Below are 23,247 nucleotides of genomic sequence, written 5' to 3'. Positions count from 1 at the left end.
GTGGGGGAGGGTAGAAACAAACAAAGGGAACGGTGTCTCTAATCAACACTAGGGCGATGAACTGGTGCTGCGATGTAGGGGATGCGGCGTGTTTCAGCTACAAAGGAGCGGTAGGTGTGAATTGTGGACGCATACGTCTACGCAACCGCCCCTTTCACAGCCGACGGAGAGCGTCACAAGGAAACAAAGGTGAGGGAAAGCGGCAGTGTAGATGTTTCAGTCCAATTGGTGGGGAGGAGGAGGGGTTGGAGCAGGCTGCTGCCACGTTCGTTCTGTACAATAAAGAAGCGAAAGCAGCACGGGAGAAGCCCCCAAGCGCGCACACAAACACACACACACACACACAAATGAACGCAAACACCGCGCGTTATTATCCCCACACGTGGCAGACGTAGAACCAGAAAGAGGAGGAGGCATTACTATTCAAAGAGAGCGATGAAGATGTCATTGGTGGCACAAAAAGCTAAGGCGAGAAAATGGAGCCGCACTTGTTTGCCACTGAGCGCAAGGGGTCCCACACAGTGCAAGTGGGCTGCGCAAGGGTCGCAAAAAAAAAAAAACATAGGCTGCTCTGTCGCAGTGCAATTCTCTGCGATTCGGCTCGGCCGAGATTCGCTGCTTCTTCACAGTACCAAAACACACCTTAACGCACGAGCATGCGCGACTCGTATATGCCAGTTTTGTTTGCACTTTTGTTTCGCTTCATTCATGCGCACCGTGACATCACGCATCGCTATGGTTGGTGCCCTTCACTTGACTCTTCGAAAGCGCTGTGCTCCAGCAGTGAATGATCGAAAGAAGCACTAGTGCACAAGAGGGATGCAGTGAAGAGAGAGAGAGAGGGAGAGAAACGGAAACCTCCACTGCTGCAGCTACCCCTCATTTCGCCGCCGTACCTAGGAACTACGCCACCACAAGCGTGAAGCGCTCCGAAAAGGAGCAGACATACAGAGAGAGAAACCACGCTGGGAGGGAGGGGTGGTGGTGGTGGCAAAGTGTTGAAGAAACGTCCAGAGAGCGAAAGGGACAGCGCGCGTTTGATTTCCACTCCGTAAGATGGGCAGAGGCATGAAAAACCGTAGAGGGTTGTCATGAGATGTACTTTGCCACCTTTAGAAACTGCTCGTAGAAGACAAACAGAAGAACAGAGCGAGGGACTGTCTGGCACATTGACGACACGGTGCCGCGGTAGAAGGCCACCAGTCCGCCGCGCTGCCAGATGGTCTTGGTCGACTGCAGAAAAGACTGGTAGTGAACATCCCCTGCGCGCGCGCGGTGATCCTGCAAGCGTGTCTTGACCACGACCAGCGGTTGGCAAAGGAGTGCCAGGAGGACCTTTGTCACGGTAGAGGAGACACCCACGTCAAGAACGGACAACTCGTTCTTTACTCTGATTCTCATGATCGCTGCTTTGACTGTGTCGTACAAGGGAAGATTGAAGGCGTTTGGAACGCCAAGCATTATTTGCGCCGACACACCGCGCCACAGGGAACGCACTCCAGTAGTCTGCACTGTGTGTAGCAGCCCGCCGCGGAACGTCAGGAAGTGGCGCGGCACGCCCGCTGTCCGTGCGGAAGCCTCCTCCAGCTGCATGCGTGTTTTGAGCAGCCATATGGGATTGCACGCCAGTGCTGAGGTACAGCTGGCGATAATTGAAAACCCGAAGCGCTGAAGAAGGTTTTGCCATGTCGCCGCGGACTGGGCGGCGAAGGGGTCTTCGCCTGACAACGCCACCAAATCGCTCCTGCTGCGGTGGGTTTCATGACGCCTCGCCTGCCACGCTGCGTACCAGCTACACTGGAGGCGATAAAGGTACATGTAAACACCCCATGCGCACACTGTACCACACACGGAAACATGGCAGCCTCGGAAAAAGGCAGGCAGGCCGCCCTCCTCTCGGTAGACGAGCTGGAACGCCCTTCTGATGCTGCGATACGTTTCGCCGTTGTGCTCACGCGTACGTGTGCCGTCTTGCGAAATGAAACGCGTCCGTATTACATCGACTGGATAGAGCAGAATTGTGCTCGTGGCGCCACCCAGCTGCGACGCGACCGTGTGCTGGAGGGAAGTCGCGTCGGGCGGTGCTGACTTCTTCTCTCGCATGGCGAGCGGTCATGCAGAGAGAGGAGAGGGAGCTGATGACATGCGTGGAGATTCTGGCACTTGCACGGCTCAGTATTGTACCTCTGCGAAGGTAACGTACCGGGGTGCAGAAAAGTGAAGACCAATAGAAGGGCAAGGGGAACATGAAGGATGTACAGAGAGAGAGAGAGGGGGGGGACTACCACATACAAAAAAACCTCATCAACAGCGGGCAGCCTCGCTCCATATACAGTTGAGGTGTGGCCATCACCTTCTTGTCGCACTACCATGGCTGCAGGGTGACTGCTGCAACGTGTGGGTGCCACGCAGCGTTATGGAGGGAACAGTGAAGCTAGCTCAGGCCTTGACGGCAGCGATTACACTTGGGTTACGCATGCGCTGTCCACGAATTAAGCCACCTCCTAGCGGCAAACGTGACCCGCTACGTGTTTCTTCATCGGTATGGCCTTTTCATTATGTAAGCTGTGATGATTCCTCTCTCCACCCCCCTTTTACCCCCTCCCATACACACACAGACCGAGCCGTGTGTGCGCAGTTCCCCTCAAGACGCACAGGCCCATCTGATGCTGGACTTGGTGTGAGCACTGTGGTGGATGAAGGGAATGGGATGAGGTGAGGGCCCTATGGAGCGTGTTGCGAGAGAGAGATGGAAGGGCTGACCATTGAGTGGGGAAGGGGAAAGGGGGTCCGCTCCTCATCCAGTTCTACGTCTGTGTCGGCTACGATGGATGAGACAAACCTCAACGAGACCTCACGACAGACCCAGGCGCTCACTATGGCGGGATGTCGCCGCAGGTAGTCTATGTGTGCAGACGGCCCTTGGTTTCCTCACTTTGCCAAGCGATACTGTAAGTCGAAAAGATCGAGCAGATGAAAAGGAGAAGAGGGGAGATGCCCATCTCCGTAGTTTGATTCGCCAACCCGCATTTACATGGGTTCCTCTCCCTCTGTGATCTTGACCTCCTCACCTCCACCCTCTCCGCAGATAATAGCGCTACGGTGAAGGATAGCGGCGGCACAGCAGCGACAGTGTCTTCTCGTAGATGTAGTAGTGGAGGAGGGAGCGGGGTAGGGAGTGCACGAGGGCTGGGCAAAAGCCGCGGTACATGCCACGCAGCCCTTGCGTCTTGAGCACGTTTGAGGTACTCTGCGCGATGGATCGATACTGATAGGTGCCGAGCGTGGCCCGCTCGTCTTGCATGCGCACCTTCATCATAACGAGCGGGTGCGACAGGATGAGAATCCACACCTTCGTCAGAGCAGAGCAGACCCCAATCTCAAAGAGGTTCAGCTCTGCGACCTCAGCCTGACGCCAGCGTTGCCGCAGAACAAAGCGCTTCAGTGTGTCGTAGGTGGGGATGCCCAGTGCGTTGGGAAAGATCAAGAAGAGCTGCAGCGACAACCCGCGCCAGAGGGAGCGCACACCAGTCGTCTGCACCGTGTATCGCATACCTCTCCAAAAGGAGGGGTAATGCGAGCTGGAATTCGCCTCCTCCAGCTGCATGCGTGACTTGACGAGGAAAATAGGGCAGGTGACGCAGGAGGAAATGGAGCTGGACAGAACCGAGACCCCCAAGCGTCCAACGTACGACGTGTACTCGGTCAGGTTGCACAGCTGGCGGTACAGGTACATATACACGCCCCACGCGACAACTGAGCCGGCAACGGCGACCGGGCACCCGCGGAACAACGTGCGCAGCCCTTCCTCTCGGTAGATGAGCGCCAGTGAGCTGTTCATGGATGAATAGACGCGGCCGTTGTGCTGGCGCAAAGCGGTGCCGTCTTGCGCCATAAACCGAGTCTTTAGCATATCAAACGGGTAGAAGACACAGGTGCTGGTGGCAGACGCCAGCTGTGAGCTAACCGTGTGGATAGCCACCGGCGCCTGTCGACCAATCGCACTCAGCGACGTCGGCACCCAGTCCGTACCCCCGGCATCATCGCTCTGCTTATCCACAGATATCGTCGGCTGAATCGCGGGTGACGAACAAGGAATTGTGCCGCCGCTGAAGGCAGGGACAGCGTTCAGCGTGTCAAGTCGGAGAGTCGCCGATTCTAAGCGCTCCGGTGCTGTGGCAAGGGAGCGATCCATTAAGCTAAGCAACACCTGTAAAAGACCCCAAAAGAATAAAGAGAGTAGAAGAGCTTAAGGGGATCGAGCTATTCGAGGAGGGGAAGTCTAGTCGAACCAGGAAGCGCCTCGACGAGCGTAATAATCTCTTTGGGGGCACCGTTCTGTACAAACGTATCGGAAGCGCGGCGATGGTGACCCAGGCCAATGAGGAAAAGTGCAGGCGAGGTGGGGGAAAGCGTACGCATGAACGCCTGCCCGTTCGCTACCCCCCATCAATGTGCCCAGAGCAGTGTATAATAAAAGGGAAAAGGCCTGTGAAAATGAGGTCGCCTGGGTGTCACACAGAGAGGTGAGACGAGGGACTGTGAAGAACGTCCCCCCCTTCAAGATGCTCGAGGGAGAAGGTACAGTAGAGGACGAAAGGAGCAGTGCGCAACAGGAGCAGCAGTCATGTTTCATGTATGAGCCCGTGAACGTGGCCTTGCCAAAAAAAAAAAAACGCACCGACACAGAAGCAAACGCGTGTGCTTCTCAAAGAGGAAAGCCCACGCAGAGAGAAAGAAGTGGTGAGCATGAGTTTGGGGAGAAGGGTGATCCGTGAGAAGAGGGTGGGTACATTTGGAGCAAGAAGGAACACATGCACGATAGACGGATCGAGAGAATGATACTGCATAACCATCCCTGTTTCGTGCGTTCCCGTGCGTGTTGCTGTTACCCTTTAAAACGACATGTATTCATTCAGACAGAGGGAGAGAGAGAGAGCGAAAGAGCTGAGCACCGCCGCTGCATAAACTCAAGCCAGCTTCACACCACCAGTGAAGACCATGTCGCACTACTGCACCTACCGTGGATAAAGGCGAGTGTGATGCGGGCAGTACCGCTTGTGTGCTTTATCTTTCATGTCGCGTTCCTTCTTTTTTTTTCGGTGTGTGTGTGCGGAGGGGGGGTTGGGGGGTGATCCTCGTGTCTTAACTGCATTATGAAAGAGCTGCGTGTAAAGGACAGCATACGTTCTGTGCTGCATCCCCACACACACACTCGGGCCACTACACCACGCTGCGACTCTGCCGTAGCTCTCTATCGTGCCATCCATCAACCATTACAGGGGGAAAAAAATTGCACGCACACCAATACAGCAGGATCGGCAAGAGGGACTCGTAAGAGAGAAGAGAGAGAGAGGAGGGGTGGCAGCGGCGATGTCATTGAGGTCGACCAAACATGGCTGGTCCCCCGTCCTGCCCATCTGCGCATCCGCCTGTATCAGATGCTGTTGAACAAGTTCACCGGCGGATCCTCCATGGACAGGTTTGAGAAGCCCGGAATCGTCTCCTCGCGCAGTCGCCGCTCATCCTCTTCCTGCATTCTGTTCTCCTGCTCTGCACCCCAGACCTTCACCTCGATCAGAAAGTCGGCAAACTGGGTGCGAAAGCGCTCGTCGTCCATGAAGAACTCGTAGCACATGTCCACAAAGCTAAGAATGGAGGTGCTCGTCAGCGTCGGTATGACGGTAAGGCTGTCCAGCAGGTAGGCGCGAATGACGTCTTTGCCGATAGTGGGTGCGTCCACCGGCACCATGGAGGACACGGTAAATAGCTTCTGAAGAATACGGACGTGGTGCTGGAAGCCAGAGGCATGCAAGGAGTCCATTGACGCAACCATCACATCCACAAGAATGCGCTGCAGGTAAGCTGTGTAAAACAGCTCGGCGTACTCGGACTTCGCCACGTTCTCAAGAAATAAGTCCAGCGTTTCGAGTCCGGTTGACATGGTCGGGTAGTCCGTGTGCTTAATAGCCCACAACATGCCAAGCACCACATCCTCATGGGTGGCGGTGTAGCAGATGAACGCCTCGAAGCAGTGCGCGTTGAGCGCCTGCAGGAGCTTGAAAAGGTTGACACGAAAATCTGGGTGACTTTCCATGTCCTGGGAAATAATGGCGACGGTGGTATTGAATGTGTGGTCCAAAATGGCCTCGCAGTTGTTCTCGATACACCGTCCTAGAGTCCGCACGCAGGCGGTCGCCAGAGCCAGCGCTCCCGGCTCCTTTGCCGCCGCAATTGCGTTTTCGTAGTCGACCAGCACGACAGAAAACAAGTCCGGTAGGCAGGACTCTGCAATAAACTTCAACTGCGTCGCGTGGCTCACAAAACGCTCGAAAATGAGCAGAATCTCACGCTTCGCGAGGCGGACGTACTTCATGTCAGGACGATACACCGCCGCCTCGCCACCGTCGGCGATCACCCGCGCCTGCGTCTCGGAGAACATGCGGTAGAAGCCATAGAGGTCTCGAGTAATCAGCATCATCTCGTACACAAAAACGTCGCCACACGAGTCCGCCACATTGCTGAACACGCGCAGGTAGTGCAGCAGCTCCACCATTGCCTCCTCGTTATGGCAAAAGGTGGCCCCCGCTGCTGTGGCTGACGCCGTGCACGCCCTGAAACGGGCGTTTGTGTCGGTCAGAAATGTCTCAAGAAGAAGCGCGCGCTGCTGCTCTGTGGAGGCGGCAGCAATCATATAGCCGGCAGCGTTGAAGCACGTCTGCACCTGCTGCAAGGAGAGCATCTCTGTAATGGAGCTCCACGTCTTCGCCACCTCGGACGCGAGGCTGGTGCTACCGTTCACCTCTGCGTACTTCGTGTCAAGCTGTTTGCTAAGCTTGACGAAGGTATCCACGGCCATGTCTTGCACCCCGGGGAACTTTTCACGCATAAACTGGAACACCTTCCGTGTCACTGTGGAGAGGAACGTGGCGTGATTGCGCAGATAGCGGGGGTACTGGCCAACAATGAACATCACGTCACTTGCGATCACTGCCCGGTTGTCCTTTCCGCTCATAGTCTTGAAGAGCGTGAGGAGATCGGTTATGATCTTCACAAAGAGGTCGCTCTCGTCCTGCTCGGAAAGTGCCATAGAGATGGAGCCGACAGCCCAGCATAGGGTGTTGCAGTTGTGCCAAGACCACTCGCTACGGTCCACCTGCCGCTTCATCAGGTCTGTCATGATGTTGCGCGTGTCTTTCGGATCCAGGTGGGTGAGGAATACCAGCGCCTGTCGCATCAGATTGTAGAGCTGCAGCTCCTCAACGTCAGTGACGTGCTCGCGACGGAGCTCGCCCTCCTCCTCCACAATGATCACCTCCTCCGGCTTCGCCATGCGGCGGATAAGCACAAAGCGGACGTCGGAGAGAACCCGCGGCAACTTCGACATGAGATTCCTCTTCACTACGCTCGCGGGGGCCCGCAGTAGGTGATCGCCAAGCCACCACCAGTACTCCACACACGCCTTAAAGAGTTCCTTTTCGTTGATGTTGCTCATACCGACAAGCATCTCATGACAGGTGACGAGCAGCATGTCATCGTAGGAGATGCTTGAGTAGTAGTGTCTAAGAAACGCAATCAGGAGCAGACTCAAATTTACCACGTACTCTTTGTCAACCAGCGCTCCCTGCTCGTACAGGGCGACGACGCGTTCCATGACGGAGGAGTGAGTCGTCGGGAACGCGTTCATGATGTTCCCCAGCGCCGTCTTAAACGTTTCCAGAATGCAACGCACCTGCTGATCGCCGGTTGCGCCGCTGCTTGTTGCAGCGGAGCACATCTCTGTTAAACATCGCACTGCCTCGATTCGGACGTTGCCGTCGCTGACGACCAGACGCGAGATGCTTTGCAACACCTGCTCATTGAATATGACCTCCGGTGTCATCCATGGCACATACACCTCCAGCGTGGCGAGCGCAGTACGGAGCAGCGCCGTGTCCTCTGCGTTGACAATGACAGTGACGCACAGCTCCATAATGAAGCGAAAGTCCTGTGCGAGAGCCTGCTTCTTGCGCTCTACCCACCGCGACGTCAGCGTTTTTTCACCGAACTCAAACACTTCCTCGCCTACAAGGCGAAGCAGGTTGAGGTTATTCTCCACCATTGGCTCCGACAGCGAGGCGCTTGTCGAGATCTCCTGCACAAAATTTGGCCACCGCACCGGCCACTCTCGTTTCGCAATCGATACGAGTGTCATGTTCATCTTTGTCAACAGGGTGCGGTTCTGGCGAATATGAGCAAAGCTCGTGCATTCGCGGACGATCAGGCTCACGACAAAGTTACGAATCGCCACTTGGTTGTCGGTGGAGAGGGTGTTCCAGCGGTGCAAAATGGTGTCCTCCAAGACCTGTAGCGCGAAGAACCGCGTGCTTGTGCTGTGCGACTCCGTGAGCAACTTGTCGACGCGCAAGAATGCCTCTGAGTTTGCCTTGAAACGCGTCAAGATCTCCTGGGCCTCCATAATTTGCGCCGGACTGCCGGAGGACATGGCCGTCACGACCTGCTCGAATTGCCGTACATCGAGCGGCTTACTAAAATCTAAGATGGATTCCATAACAACTAGCGCCACACGGTGCCGGAACACCGAGAGGTCCCTGAAGAAGAAAAAGAGAAACAACAACACAACGAGAGAGGGGCCCACACAGAGAGAGAAAGAGATGGGGCGGCGAAACGGAAGGGATATGGACTTTGGTGTCGACCTCTGGCAGGTCTTACAGCAACACAGTGCAACACCAAGAACACTCAACAAAACAACAACAAAAGCCCCCCCCCCACGAGGACGCAAAGCCCGCTTGGCGGCAAAAGCTAGCGTACAAGGTGGACCACAGTCACAACAGATACGCAAGGGAGAGGCGCACAAATGATGCACACAGAGACACCAAGAAGGAGATCCCTTATGTCTGCGAGAGCGTGGCAAGGCGAGAGGCACAAACTATGCCGTCCTTTAACCTGGTGTCAGTCAGGTGTGCTAAGCAGACACGCAGAAACTCCAGAGGGCCCTCCCTCAGTGCTACACCTCTCTGACACAGCACGTGTGTGTGTGTGTGTGTGTGTGTGCGTGTGCTGGGAAGGGGAGAGGGAAGCAGGGAGACACGAATGCAACGCGCACGCACTCACATTCAAAGATCGATTCCTTTACGTCGCTTCAGGCACTTCCTCCTCCGACAATCTCCTTTGAGCAACGAAATCAGGCCACTGCACAGCACACCCTTTGGGTGTTAAGCCCAGCCCAGTGCGTTATGAAAGGGCGGAAGGGCGGGGAAGTGGGTGACGTGCGCGCAGCGCACGAGAGAGCTAGAGCAACAGGGGGGAAAAGAGAAAGAGAGTGGGGTGCTCAGCCGCGCAATAGAGAATAGGAGAGAAGGGGAGGAGCAAGGTCACTTGTACGTCCAGCTACGCCTCACTTTAACAGAGCTTCTGCACAAGCACAGAGCGTGGTGCGAAGACGAGAGCTGTATATCACCAACAGTGAGCCCAGAACCGCAGCGAGAGCGAGAGAGTCCGTTGCGTTCCTGTGGGAATTTGGCACTCTCCCAGTAGGGTACAAGACAGCCAGGGGAAGGGGGGCAACGAGAGCAACAAAGTGGAGGTGTCCCATTTGTCCCTCAAAACACGCATGGAAGCGCGAGAGGGTCTCTATGGATTTGTCAGCCTGCGTGTTCGTTTGGGAGGAGGGGGGGGGCTAGATCGCACCACCAAGAAGCGAGATGAAAGATGCTCATGGTCACTAGCAAACTAACAAGAAAGGAAGGGAGGCGACAGCGCGCAGAACAACTGCCACACGCTCTCAAGGTCAACGGCTTCCTCCTTGTACTCCAACAACAACAAGAAGAAAAGAATGACGAGGAGGAGAAACCCCGATAATGCCTTCACAGCGGCAGCGGCAGCAGAAACAAAACAGAAACAACAGCGCCCGAACAGTATCTGCAGCACGAGGACCAACGCACAGCAATTCAGAAGACCATACGCGCTCGGCCGTGTATATTTCTATGCACATCTACCTCCGTAGGTGGATCGACAGATTCCTAGAGGTGTACGTACACACATGCACAGAGAGAAGGGGAAGGGGCCAGGGAGACAGAGCGATGGCTCTCTCTCTCATACGATAGATGGACTGATGAATAGAGAGAAGTGGAGAGAGACAGAGAGCCGCCTCCACTGCCTTGTAGTGGTCGCCGAGGTGCCTAGGAGAGCAAGAACGCGCCACTGCCCTCGGCCATGGCGAAGCGCAGCTTCTTCTCCATCTCCTCTTTCGTGTTGTATTGCGGCAGCTTCAAATAGTTCTGGCACGTCATGGCGGAGGGCAGCATGTCCTCCTCCTTGATACCGGCATCCTCGGACGTTTTTCGCACAATGGTGAAGGACGGCCGTAGGCGGGCTAATCCGCCTACGGGGAGGTGCGCAGAGCCGGTGAGAAACAAAAAAAACAGCTTCTGCTCCTCCACCGTGAAGGCGGCTAGGATGTCGAAGAGCCACTGCACATGCTTACAGTTCAGAGTATACCCGTAGTTTGCCTCGCTATACTTCTCAAAGTCCTCGCGCGTCACTGCCGTCTCGTGTCCAGCGAGGAGTTGGTGCAACTCGTCCACGCTGAGCATATGCAGTGCCACGAGTGGAATGTACCAGTGGAAGCCCTCGCGGAGCGCGTGGACGGCCGCGGCTACCCCGCGATCGAGCAGAAAGCTTGTGACCGCGTCGCAGTACGCCATCATGTTCTCGGCCGTCACCAGCGTGTTCGCCCCATCCGGACACAACTCCACGCTGTCGTCGCCGGGAAGCGTGAAGTCGAGGGCGAGGTCCTGCACCTCCACCACTTTCTTCTGTCCTGGCAGCTGCAGGCGCGTGTGCCCATGCCCAGCAGCTTCTGTCATAGCAACCAACAGGCGACCGACCTCCTCGCTGATGTCCTGCACATCGTACACTCCGCACACATCACCGCGCAAAAGGCGGAGAAAGACCGGTGAGAGCGGAAGGCCGGGCACGTGCTCGTCAAGGAGGGCTCGTCCAATAAACCGCCCAACAAGACGGAAAAAAGGGACAAGGTGCTGCTTCTCCTGGGCGGACCCGGGCGGCATTGGCCTTGGGAATAGGCCCACGGCAGTGACATCGTACTCTGTGTCCTCCGCAGCTTCGTTGCCGTTGCGCCACAGCCCCAACTTCCGCTGTCGCAACTGCTGACTGACAAGGGTGTAAAACTCGCGCGTGGGGCCATCGCCCCAGCCGTTTTCGTTATAGAAGTGAAAACTCCACACGCGGTTCCGCTCCTGCGCATCTTGTGCACCGAGCACCGTCTTCGCGCACTCTAAGATATCCTCACGCCACACCCGTTTCGCTTCCTTCTTGAGTTGACCGTAGACGCTCCGCATCTGCTCACTCGACACGCGCGGTTCGTTCAAGCCAAATAGCTCCCGGTACTTGCGCATCCGAATCAAGCAGCGATCCGTCGAAGTGAAGCCGACGTCGAAGAGGAACTTGCGCGTCGAGTAGTTGAAAAGATAGGTACAATCCAGAGCGAGTTTCACGGCCCAGGTGCCACGCTGCTGCCCAGCCAGAAGCATCTGCGAGCATTGCTGAGCCGCTTTGCTGTTAAGCTTCGGGTGTTGAAACTCGGTGATGGAGATGGCAGGAGCGAAGGTTTTCAGAATGCACGCAACATCGATGCCGTGCAGATGCTTTGATGCAGCAGCGGCTTGCTTTTGCACGTAGGTAAGCAGCGCCACCCAGTTTACGACCGCGGCATGCAGAATGCCAAGCAGACCCAGAACATCCCGCTGGCTGTCGGAGAGCACGTGCCGGCTGTAGTGGAAAGCACCAGCAAGCTGCTGCTTTACGCTACGCACCGCGCTCGGCTCGCAATCCTGAGACGGCAGGCGCACCTGCAGCGGTGCCTGGGGGTTGCCGCTGGCAGGGAATGCATTCGGCACCTTATACAAGGAGTACTGCTGCGGATTGTATGGGGTGGTGCTGTAGTGCAGTACAACAGGTCGCTGCAGAGAGAATCCGGCGGCGTTCGATGTGTCTAGTCCCACGAGACGGTTGTGGGCGCCGTGCCCGGCTTCCTGCTCCTCGTCTCCCCCTTCCTCTGAAGCAGTAACGGTGTGGCGCGGCTTAGGCCTTTGTTCAGTGTTGGCGTGGGGGCTGGTTCGCGTCTCGTCTGTGGAGGTCGCCGCGGCAGGCAGGACAAGGTGCTCCATAATCTGCAGCATTGTCATCGACAGCGGAAGCACATGTGCGCCATAGCGAATCCATATGCTGTTCGCTGGTGGTGAGGGGGGCTGAGACAGGTTAGCAGGCGCAGGAACATCTGCGCTGCCAGACGCAGAGGAGTGTCGCGGGTGCAGGTCGGGTAAGATGTTGGTCACCGCCTCGTCATCCTCTCTGTCGCCGTCGTTTCCTTCCTCGCTCTCCTGCCGCAGCACTTCCTGCTGGAGAACTTGGACCATAGCGCTCACGCTCGAAATGGGTCGAATACGCGCCTTGATGCATTCCCGTGGTGAAAGAGAGCTGTCACCGCCGCTGCCGCGTGCGTTGGAGGTGGAGGTGGCTGATGGCATGTCACCAGCCACCGCGACAGTTGCGTGGTGCGGCTCAAAAGAAACAACGAAGTAGTGGTGAACATCGCCGATAAAGTCATACGTGGGCACGGCAAAGTCGTCGAGAAGCGTTAGTATTGTGTGTAGGTGATGCACAAAATGGGCAAGCAGGCTACACCTGCTGTGACCTCCCCACGAAGCAGCGGTGGCGGCCGACGTCAGCGGGACGTCAGCAGCGCTGCTCTCTCCCGCACCTTTCTTCTTGGTAGACGAGCTGGAGAGCGCAGCGACTAGGTACATCACTGCGTAGATGTTTTGCAGTCGGCCCAGGCAGCTCCGCAGCTCTCGCACAATACCGCTCGAGTAAAATTCGAAAGCCGTGATGTCAGCAGAAAGCAAGTCACGCAGCAGGCTCACCGCGGTGCTGAAGTGGTCTTGACGGAGTTCCTGAACGACACGACGGAGGGATTCAACCTCTTGCTCATCTTCGATCCCCACGAAACGCTGGAGCAGCGTTGACGCCTCAGTGCCAATGATGGTGCACCATCCGGCAGTAGACGTCGTCAAGGCTGCGCGCGCCTCGCGCGTGAGCGTTGCCCTTCCCCTCACCCTGCAGCGCTGCTTTAGTAGTTGCAGACTCAGCTTTACGCCCTCTCGTACGAACTGTACCTGATAGGCATCACTCGCCGTGATCAACAGCCGGCCCGCTAGAGCGACCGCAAGGGCATTGCAGAGAAGGTCGGCGCCGCGGAGATTGTTATTGAGAACCTCCCCGAGGGGGAGGTTTGTGATGCCGCTCGCAATAAGCTGCTCTCTAGAGGCCATATCAACCGCACTAACAAGGAAGTCGAGACACGACACCCGCACCGCAACGACCTCAGAGGCGACGCACACACCGACAACTGTGGGGATGGCTTCCAAAACGCGCTGGAGCAGCTGAGGCGACGTCCGGTAGAGCTCCAGCTTATCCCGATTGCGCGCTGTAGCGCCCACCACCTGCTCCATATCGGTGTAGCTGTGCTGGCCATCGTGATCCTGCTTGTACTGCTGTAAAACACAAGCAGTGCAGTAGTCCTTGTCGGGGCACTCGTTGCACCGGTACCAGTCCCCGGGGAGGCAGTTCTTCCCGCATCCGTCGCATATGAAACCGGAGGCACGGCATCGGGCGTAGGCAGGTTTTGTCTCGATCCTGAGGCCCTGCTCATGTGCCAGTCGCTGGCGCAGCTGCGACAGGGTAGCGTCACCGCTGCTGTCATCGTCAAGGTCCGGCACCTCATCCCCGCCGTCTTCCTCCTCCGTTGTGTAGTCCTCATCTTCGTCATCATCGTCATCCATGTCCACGTGGTTACCTAGGGCCGGGGCGCCAGTGCGCAGTGGTCGCTGTGTCAACATCTCCAGTCGCTCGAGTTGCTCCGCAGCGCCGGTCCTGTACGGAATTAGCAGAGAAGCCAAAAGCCGGCACACGGTGGTGCGCTGGTGCGAGGTAAGCACCAGCGTTCGCACAACTGCTGCCTCAGAACCAGCGCCATGTCCATCCTCTCTTCCGGTCTCACGTTCCCCTATCCGTTCGGCTGCACCGTTGCCGCGCCGAGCTCTCCCAATGGACGACGAGGCGGTCTGCTGCTCTGCTACCAGCGCCGGAGTCGGCACCGGTTCCAGCAAGGAGAGCAGCGTGTTGAAGAGGCCACTTTGTATCACCGAGGACGCGATCGCAGCGCTCCACTGCACACCTGCGTACAGAAGAAAGAGCGCCGAGGAGAGCGCGTCGTCATTGACATCGCGCTCGTGTAGCAGGGATGCGATGCGGTCTGCCGCGTCGCCGAACACCGTCTCCACGGTGGCTCGGTTCATCTTGACGCCTTCAATGGCCTGCGCCAGTGTGGCGATTGCCTTTTGACGTATTTCGGCGTCGCCGTTTGTCATGCCGAGCCGCAGTGTGGGAAGGCAAGCGGTGATATGCTGCACGCTACTCTCGTCCACCTCACCGACGAGTCGCTGCACAATCGTCCAAATTTGCCGCTGCTTGTGAAGGGTGAAGAAGTCGGCAAAGCCAAGTACTGCCTCGACTCCGTCACTGCGTAGCAGTTCGCGGCTCCCCATCTGACTCCGCGTGATCAACTCCAAGCAGGTGATGCATTGCTCCGACAGCTCCACGTCCTGGATGGACCGGAGGTGCTGCAGCAGCACTTCGACCAAGGTGGTGCGGGTTGGGGTTGTCTCAAAGGTGCGAGGAAAGGCGTCGATGATGTAGGTGAGCGCGCGGGCCGCCGTGATGAACACTTCGCGCGCGTGCGACGACGCGATGCACCGCAGCACCGCTGGTAAAATGAGCGGAATAGTGGCCATCGTGGAAGGCGAGATGAAGGAGCTCATTGTGAGCTGATCACACAGCACCTGCAAGCCGCTGTACTGAACCATTGGGTCAGGGCTGTTGATGGCAGCGATCAGCTCAGCGTTTGCACGGCGCGTGTTCCCCTCCAGCAGACCGACTCCCTCCATGTAAAACCGGAAGTCGTCCATGTTTTGCTTGTTTGCTTCTGTGCGTAAGGTGAGCAAAAGCCGCGGTGAGCTATAGCACGTCACTGAGAGGTGCTTGGAGTGCCAAACACAACGCTCTACCAGCGGTCGTCAAGTCAGGTTATATGAAAAAAGGGGAAAGTGCACGCGCAACGGGTGAGCTGAAAGGGGGGACAACAACTCTCTCTGCTGACAACAACCGAGACAGCGACCAGAACTCGAGCGTGAGGGAGCGAGGCGGGAGTAAGCACAGCACAGCAACACCGTCAAGACGAAGGAGGACAAGGAGGGGGAGAATAAAAATGCAGCGGAGCGATTCGCAGATGGTAATGTCACTGATATACTAAGCGAGAGCCTCCAAAGAATCTGCACTGTGGTGAGTGGCGACACAAAAGCCAGCGAGAGGCACTGAGGAAAGAGGCAAAGGAGGGGGAAGGGGTACTAAAGAAAACCGGATGATCACGAAGAACGAAACGGAGCAGAGAGAGATGGCGTATCCGACAATTCTGGTCTTCTGTGAATCAACACTTCTGCCATAAAACAGCAACAACAACAAAAAGAAGAAGAAATACACAGAGGAGGCGAAGACAGCAAAATCAAAATGACGATCACTCGTGGTGATGAGTTTTTCGTTTTTTATGTGTGTTTTTGTTTTGCTTTAGAGGGGTACTCCTAAAAGGATATCTTCAGCAAGCGAGGCACACTTGTGCGACTCGGTGCGCCACCGACTGCGGTCGGCGTATCACAGAGAAAGGGTCAGCGATGTGCTCCCGCAGAAGCGTCACGCCCACTATGCAAAAGGAAACAAGAAGGGTTTCGCAGAGTTGTTAGCGATACAATACACAGCAACACAGCTTCGGAGAAGCAGGAAGGGGGGGGTCGTCTCACCTGTGCGCCCGACGAGACGCTGTAGAGCGTCGCACAGGTTGAGCTTGAGTTGTCGCTCCGTGCGTATGCGTTAGAAGAGGAGGCACTCGTCAGTTGTGAGAAGACACCCTCAGAGGCCCGGGGACACACTGTGGGGAGGCCCACAGACTGCAAAATGCCTCGCCCTCGGTGTATAGAGGGAAGGGAAGAGGGGGGCTATGAGGAGGGGCTCTTGCCCAAAATCGCGTGGTAGAGGGAAAGAGGAGACACGAGTGCTAAGATGGAGAGGAGCACAAAGAGCTCGTGGGCCTACGCGTAGCTAAAGAAAAGAAAAAAGGACAAATCTTACCGGATGATGGACATAAAATTCACGTCGCACACGCGCACGTCGGCAGAAAGACGCATTGGGAAAACGCGACAGTGTTGATGTTTTCACATTGCGTACATAAATGATGTGTGCACGGGTGACGTTGCCATACGCCGGAAAAACGCGCAAATGGCACAACATAACGTGTGAGACAACAGAAGAGAAAGCGGTCGAAGAGTGAAGGCATTTTACAAGTAAAGGGTAGTTGTGGCACCTGTATGGTAAGACTGGGCCCTTCCCAAGAGAAGCGCTAAATACCCCATTTGAGCTGACGTGGAGACTAGGCACGCCTGTTGATGAAGGTGACGTTGATGGTGGTCTGTGTGCACATTCCAGACAAAGAAGATTGCTGCTCTTTCCCCCCAAAGGCAGGAGGGGGGGAGGTGCGGAGGAGGGAGAGGCGTAAGCCGTCCTCGTTTCGGTGTGCACACGGAGCCCACTTGTCAGCACCGCTTCGCTTTCACTGCCGGTCATTATTGGTTTTCATTGTTTGTTCGGCTTCCTTTTCTTCCGTTTCGTTGAAGGGAAGAAAGCGTGGAAGTGAAGATGTCGTGCGGCGTGTTTTGGTTACCACCGATGCGCACATGTCAGCACACACACACATACACCACACTACATCAGTAAAACGGAAGCACCCATGCCCCAAGCTCAGAGCGCGCGCGAGACGCCAACAAAGCACGCACCGACAGCATTTACACACGAATTGATACAGCAACATGAAGGACACACACACACACACAAGCAAAGAACTAAACATCAAGAAACCCTACAGTGGACAAGGAGTCCACACAACGGCCCTTAAGCACACCACCTCCTCTATACGCGCATCCACGTCCTGGAAAGAGAGCCACGAGGAAAAAAAAACACGAACACATCACTCATCGAGGAGAGGCGCAACACAAGCAGAATGAGAGGCTAAGAAAAAAAAAAGAAAGAATCCCATCACGAAGACGCCCAAGACTTCACGTGCTCTGCCTGTGCACCGTCCTCTCCTCACTTGATGGCCGCCCTCTCTTGTGCCGCCTTCAGCGCCTGCTCACGGCGGATCTTGCGCATAATCTGGTAATGATAGTTCTTGTTGAAGCCTTTCGCCTTGGCCTCTTCGTATTCCGTGCGAGCACGCCCCTCGCCGCCTACGCCCCACACCGGCATCTTCCGGCACGCGGCATCGTCGCCGCGCAGCCAAGTCTTCTTGGGCCAGTTGAAGATGAAGGGGCCGTAAATGTACCGCCACCACACACTCACCTCGCCGTCCTGCTTCGCTAAGTTGCGACGGAGGATGTAAATCGTTCGGTCGTAGGACTCCGAACTCCAGTCCAGCCATGAAAAGAACGCGTTGCTGGCCTCGCTGGTGGGACGGTCGAGGAAACGTTTGTAGTACACCTCCGTGTCGCGGTTCCACTGGTACTGTGGACAAAAGCTGTCATCGTACTTGATATCCTCATAGCGGACGAGACCACCGCGGCTGTAGTACGAGTACACCTCCATCAGGGTCGGTGGGATGAGGTACAGCAAGTACATCACCGTAAACGGAATCCACGCAACGTCTAAACCTGCCATTTTCTGTGCTTCCTTTTTTTTGTTTGTTTGTTTGCTTTTCGTGCTCTTCTCGTATTGGTCCGGATTTAATGAGAAACGTACCCGATGCGCTGTGTAAGACGGGGGGCAGGGCAGGGGGTGAAAGAGCGGCGGGAATGCACAACTAACGACTACAGGAAGCGACTAAAAGGAGACGAGCAGCACTCCGTGGCTGAATGGGGCGTTTTTATTTTCTGCCCTTCGGTAAGCGAATGTGACGCCTGGAGGTGTGCGACCCGGGTGAGTGAAAGGGAGAGGAGTATCGAGTGTCCGTCGGCGCACGCGTGTCGATAGTTGGATGGTTGTCCCGTGCTGTTTCATTCCAAAATGAGGCTCACCTAATCAAAATGCGGAAGAGTGAAGCGGCTCCGCCCGCGCCACCAAAAGAAACACCAGAAGAGCCAGAGAAGACAGGTAAGCAGAGCGCACTCGACGCCCGTACACTCCGCGTGTGGTAGAAGCGCGTGCAACAAAGTGCTGCGATGGTTAATGGTAGAGGCGCGGTAGAGAGAGAGAGAGAGAGGGAGATCAGAGGGTAGGGAAAGCTTCAAAGAAAGCAAGAAAAGGAGCGACGACGATCGCTAGTGATGGCACACATGTGGAGGCACTGTATGAATAAAAGCACGAGTGTGACCTTCACTACATGAACGCGCACACGTCGTCCTGTCGCACGACCCATAGTGGTAGCTTGCACACAACGAGTCGCGTGCAAGGCTTGTGGAGGCACAAAAAGGCGTAGGGAAAATGAGAGCGACGGACAAGCGCGCGCAGTGTCTCGCATTCTCTTTCTGCTGTGCTCCGCGTGTAGACCCGAGTGGCCCAGTCCGCCACGTGTCACTATTCGCCTTGCCTGAGGGGAGGGGGGTGATGATTTACTTCTCTCACAGTGCGTACGCCGCTCCCTTTGACGTCGCTGCATCCACGACCTGCCTTCGCCTGGATAATCCTCTTTTCTACCCTACTTCGGCTCCCCCTCCATACTGTGTCTTGTAGCAGCACACAGAGAGAGAGAGAGAGCAGTGAGACTGGGAGAAGCAGAGAGGATGAGGCAGGAGGAGCGCACGAGGCAAGGTAGAGACACGGGACAAGCCTACATACGCAGAGACAGGCGCGCGTGACACAAAACCGAGAATACTTCCTCGCCATCAATGCAGACCCTATTCGCAAAACAATAGCACCGACGGACACGCAGCTACGTTGCACAGCGACACCTCACGTATGTGCAAAGAGTAGGGCGTGAAGGTGGCAGCCGAAGGCCTTTCTCGCCTGATGCAGGAGCGCCACTCAGAGACCTTTGCCATTCGGCCCCATTTCGTTCCGGCGTACGCATATTCGCTTACCTTCTCAAACATCGGCGCTCGTGATTTCGACGACAGCGCTGCCCCGAATCACAGTGGTTCCGAGTGCCGTCATCGTCCCCTCGTCGCTGCCATTCGCATTGCGGGTTTCATCCATGGCGTTGTGCAGCACAATGCTCATGTGCTCATCAACACCGCGCAGCACGCCGGAGATGGAGCGGCCACCCTGTATCTTTACGACGATCCGCTTCTCCATGAAGTGATTGAGGTTGGGAAGCGTCTTGTTCGTCGGCATTGCTGCTAGACGTGCGCGAGAAGGTGCAAATCCGAAATGTTGGACGTATTTGCTTCTTCGTTTTTTTTTGGGGGGAGGGGGGGGGGGAGAGGGGCTTCTTTGTTCGCCACAACACTTCAACAACTGAGGGGCACACGAAAATGATGGGGGAGACAAGCGGACGCTGCAAAATTGCAGGAATAGCTGACAAAGCGCCTTTCACAGCTACAAAGGACACCGGAATCGTGCACGAGTACGACAAGTCGCATGCCGTTTTTTTGACGATATTGAAGAAAGGAAAGAGGGTGTGGGCACATATGCGAATGAGTGTATAGAAGGAGAGTTACAGTTCAGCACTGCCATACCAGGGGAAGGACGATAGTCCCATCCCAAGACAGTGCTGAAGAATAAGCAGATTTTCCGCCCACCTGCTCACACCGTCGACGGTCACAAAAGACACGTCTTTGAAAAGGGCATCATGCAGCCTACAAGAAGCCACCATCCATCACCCGCGCAGATGTTTGGCGTCTCAAATAAGTGAACAGCTCACCAGAACACATAACTTTCAGTGCCTTCACAACGCGGGTCAACAGCTAGAGTGACGGTGGCCCTTGCTGCGACCGTATCGTCTAGTGGTAGCCAAGTCTTTACCGCGTGGCAGGACTCCACTCGGCGGCGTTTTTTTTTCTGTCCGTCTTTCGTTTTGTGATTTTCTGTCTTGAAGACCAATCAGAGCACAAAATAGTAAAGAGTGGAGTAGAGAGAAAGGGGGGTGGGCATACATAAACAATCTACACACCTTCACACGCAAAGAGAGAGAGAGAGACATCGACACGGAGGTGCACAACGCACTAAATCGCCAGTGTACGGTATGTCACCGAGAGAATGGGAGAGTCTGTGCGTGACTACACGTATGTATATATGTGTGTGTGTGTGTGTCTGCGACAGTGCCACGTATGTACATCTCAAGAAAAAAAAAAACACACGAGCGAAGCGGTAAGCAAAGACGGCGAGCAAAGGCGACGACAACAGGTGGAGAAAGAGAAGGAGGGCTCAGGAGAAGCAACAAGCGAACGGATCCTTTTTATTGCTGGTTTCAGATGCTGCCTCCCCTCACTTCTTTGAGCGCCATCCCTCTTCACCATCGCCACCCCATTTGGTGTCCCTCCGTCGTTGTGTGTGTATCGTACAGGATCAAGCCACGCCCACAGACTTGCCCGCGTGCAGAGAAAGAAAGAACGACGAGGGAGAAAGAGACTCGCTACGAGTCCGCACATGGACCAACACAACGTGTGGGGACGGAAAACAGACGGTACTGCGTGCCGCATGGCCCATCAATGATGCTGTGACAAAGCGGCGCCTCCTAATCAGCAAACACGATTGTCACAGGCAGCGGGGTCGGGAGGGGGGGGAGGCTACAATATAAAAAAGAAAAAAGTACCAACACTCCACTGCAGAGTGCAAAGTAAGCAACTGCGGAGGAGGAAGGTGACCACAACAGAAAAGGCAACCAAAAGCCACTCAAAATCCCTCTTCAGTCGGCAGCTCTCCTTGTTCCTCTCACCACCACCATCACCTGTAGATAAACCCGCAGGTGCGCCAGTCTATTAGTCTGATTGAGAACAATCATCACGGGATAAGCTTGGGGGTGGCACCAGCAGGCTAGTCATACAGTTCCATGCCATCCTCCAAGTCTTCCAGCACCTTGAGTCGCTGGGCATCGGTTTCGTCGCTGGTGTGTGTGTCCTTGGCCTTGACGGTGCTCACCTCCTCCATGTACTTCGCGGCAACGTCGTCGAGCGCAGCTTCCTCCTTCGTCGGCGCTCTGGTGATCCCGGCGAGATGCGTGCTGCGGCGCTCACGCTGACGCGCCATGGCACGCTTTTCCTTCAGTGCACGATCGAGATTCTTGTCCCGCAGGCTTTCGTTCTCGAAAAGAGTGCCGATGACGTTCTTCTCATCGGGCACCATCGTGCACAGCGAGGGAGACAGTTCCATCAGCGACACATTCCCGTCAATGCCGCCAGTGGCGACGTAATTGCCGTTCTGGGAGGGCTTGATGGTGTGCAAGGCGTAGTCTGACACCTGGAAGGACAAGGAAGGCGTGGTCTGGCGCAGCATCAAGTCCCACACATCCACGTACCCGTCCATGCGGGTCGTGAAAAAGACGCCCGGCCGCACCGTGTGCCACACACCACAGGTTAAGTATGCCTTGTGGTAGAAGGTGCTAAACATGGGCATGAACTTGAAGTCCTCAAACCACAGCCGCGCCGTCCAATCACCGACGGAGAGGAAGTACTTGGAGAACATCGGGTTGCGCTGCACGCTGTAGATTGGCCCATGATGGCCGTTGAAGGTGTTTGGCAGTAACTTCTCGTGCTGGGTCTTGCCCTTGCGATTGCAGGATAAGATGGTGCCTTGCTCGGTGCCGATCATGTACTTGGCCGGCCCTCCCACCTGCGGATCGTAGTCGAGACACAGGCCGCCGAGGATGCCCCGCGCGCCGCCGTCGTTGCTGCGTGGCTGCAGCACTAAGTTATCCTCGCTAATGGAACGGATGGTCATTGGCTTCTCGGGCAGGCGGCAGTCCCACACAAACACGTTTCCGTCTGTGGAAACGGAGAGTAGTTCGCCAGATTTGCTCTGCAGCCACTTAAGAGCCCACACCGGATCCTTGTGGCTCTCCTCGATGAGGGAGCGGGCAGCCGGGCGGTTTGGCTGACGAGTGTCCCAGAACTGCACGACGCCGTTCCAGCTACCACCCGCGATCAGATGAGGATCCTTTGAGTAGTACTCAATGCTGCACAGCGGCGACGGAGTGACAAGCGTCTCGGCAGGGTCGTTGGGGTTCATTAAGTCCCAAATATGCGAGTTCGTGCTCATCGTCGGTGTCTGGCTCTGGAACTTGAGCCGCGCGTAAGCCACGGCAATGCGGCGGCCGTCGTTCTGCCACGAGAGAGCGGCCGCCGTGCGTTTCTCTTCGGATGGATCTTTGAGCACCGCCCACACCTTCAGCGATGCAGGCCCCATCGTCTCTTCCTCATCCGGTGGAGCGTCGGGGAAGTACTGGCCGTATATGTCCAGCGCGGTGTTCTGCTTCACACAGCGCTCCACGCACTGCTCGGCGAGTCGCCCGCACGTCTGCAGGTAGCCCTCCTCCCGCTCTACCTTCTTGCAGTACTTCATCTTCTCCTCAAACTCGGTTGGGTCGACGGCGTGCGGCCAGCCACCTTCACCGTGATACTGTGCGTGATTCTTGATGCGAACGGACTCGGTATTCGTGCTCGCTTCGGAGAGCTGCGGCACGTTCTGCACTTGGCTCTCCTTAGGGTTCTGCAACGTGAACTTGTCCTTGATCATATCATTTGGTGCAATGTCGGCAAGAATTTCGCTGTCGTTCGCCTGAAACTCCGGCATGCGGCCAAACTCGCGGGCCGGCCGCGAGTAACTGTACGTGATCTCCGTCATTAGGGCTCGGTGGCGATATTACTCGGGGAGGGAAGGGGTCTCTGCCTTTCCAGATAGAGGGGGTGGGGATGTTGGTAGCACTGTGAAACTGCTTCTCTACCTCTGTACCACACACGACCCGCACACGGACAACAAGCGCCACGTGTGCTTCACAAGGAAGGAAACACGAGGAAGACACAAAGCAGCAAACCAAACGTCTCGAATGCGTCTTGTGTGAAGGGCGCGCGTCTTCCTTTGCGGTTTGGTCGTTGATTAGTTGCGGTGCTCGTCGCAGGAAACCGTCCAGGGAGACGTTCGACTTGGCAGGGGGCACTGACCTGACCTTGACAGTCCACTACGCTGAAACAG

The 23,247-nt window shown here is 56.1% G+C and overlaps 7 protein-coding genes across 7 annotated transcripts; all 7 read right to left on the bottom strand.

Moving 5' to 3' along the window:
* Positions 1-1,089: 1,089 nt before the first annotated feature.
* LPMP_321190 (mitochondrial carrier protein-like protein) lies at positions 1,090-2,103 on the bottom strand (the record flags this gene model as incomplete). Its single annotated transcript, XM_010703503.1, has 1 exon — positions 1,090-2,103. One exon carries the CDS (start codon positions 2,101-2,103, stop codon positions 1,090-1,092), a length of 1,014 nt encoding a protein of 337 aa, XP_010701805.1.
* Positions 2,104-3,097: 994 nt separating this feature from the next.
* Positions 3,098-4,195, bottom strand: LPMP_321180 (mitochondrial carrier protein, putative; the record flags this gene model as incomplete). Its single annotated transcript, XM_010703502.1, has 1 exon — positions 3,098-4,195. The coding sequence occupies one exon, from the start codon at positions 4,193-4,195 to the stop codon at positions 3,098-3,100; it is 1,098 nt and encodes a 365-aa protein (XP_010701804.1).
* Positions 4,196-5,437: 1,242 nt separating this feature from the next.
* Positions 5,438-8,551, bottom strand: LPMP_321170 (exportin 1, putative; the record flags this gene model as incomplete). Its single annotated transcript, XM_010703501.1, has 1 exon — positions 5,438-8,551. One exon carries the CDS (start codon positions 8,549-8,551, stop codon positions 5,438-5,440), a length of 3,114 nt encoding a protein of 1,037 aa, XP_010701803.1.
* A 1,630-nt stretch (positions 8,552-10,181) lies between these two features.
* LPMP_321160 (hypothetical protein) lies at positions 10,182-15,050 on the bottom strand (the record flags this gene model as incomplete). Its single annotated transcript, XM_010703500.1, has 1 exon — positions 10,182-15,050. One exon carries the CDS (start codon positions 15,048-15,050, stop codon positions 10,182-10,184), a length of 4,869 nt encoding a protein of 1,622 aa, XP_010701802.1.
* A 2,224-nt stretch (positions 15,051-17,274) lies between these two features.
* Positions 17,275-17,841, bottom strand: LPMP_321150 (hypothetical protein; the record flags this gene model as incomplete). Its single annotated transcript, XM_010703499.1, has 1 exon — positions 17,275-17,841. One exon carries the CDS (start codon positions 17,839-17,841, stop codon positions 17,275-17,277), a length of 567 nt encoding a protein of 188 aa, XP_010701801.1.
* Positions 17,842-19,203: 1,362 nt separating this feature from the next.
* On the bottom strand, positions 19,204-19,452 carry LPMP_321140 (small nuclear ribonucleoprotein, putative; the record flags this gene model as incomplete). The annotated part of the gene is made up of 1 exon (XM_010703498.1): positions 19,204-19,452. One exon carries the CDS (start codon positions 19,450-19,452, stop codon positions 19,204-19,206), a length of 249 nt encoding a protein of 82 aa, XP_010701800.1.
* A 1,641-nt stretch (positions 19,453-21,093) lies between these two features.
* On the bottom strand, positions 21,094-22,899 carry LPMP_321130 (dynein, putative; the record flags this gene model as incomplete). The annotated part of the gene is made up of 1 exon (XM_010703497.1): positions 21,094-22,899. One exon carries the CDS (start codon positions 22,897-22,899, stop codon positions 21,094-21,096), a length of 1,806 nt encoding a protein of 601 aa, XP_010701799.1.
* Between the last annotated feature and the right edge of the window lie 348 nt (positions 22,900-23,247).

The sequence above is a fragment of the Leishmania panamensis genome (assembly GCF_000755165.1).
Source record: "Leishmania panamensis strain MHOM/PA/94/PSC-1 chromosome 32 sequence".
In the NCBI taxonomy this organism is placed as follows: Eukaryota; Euglenozoa; class Kinetoplastea; order Trypanosomatida; family Trypanosomatidae; genus Leishmania; species Leishmania panamensis.
This window is presented reverse-complemented; position numbering and strand designations above follow the sequence as displayed.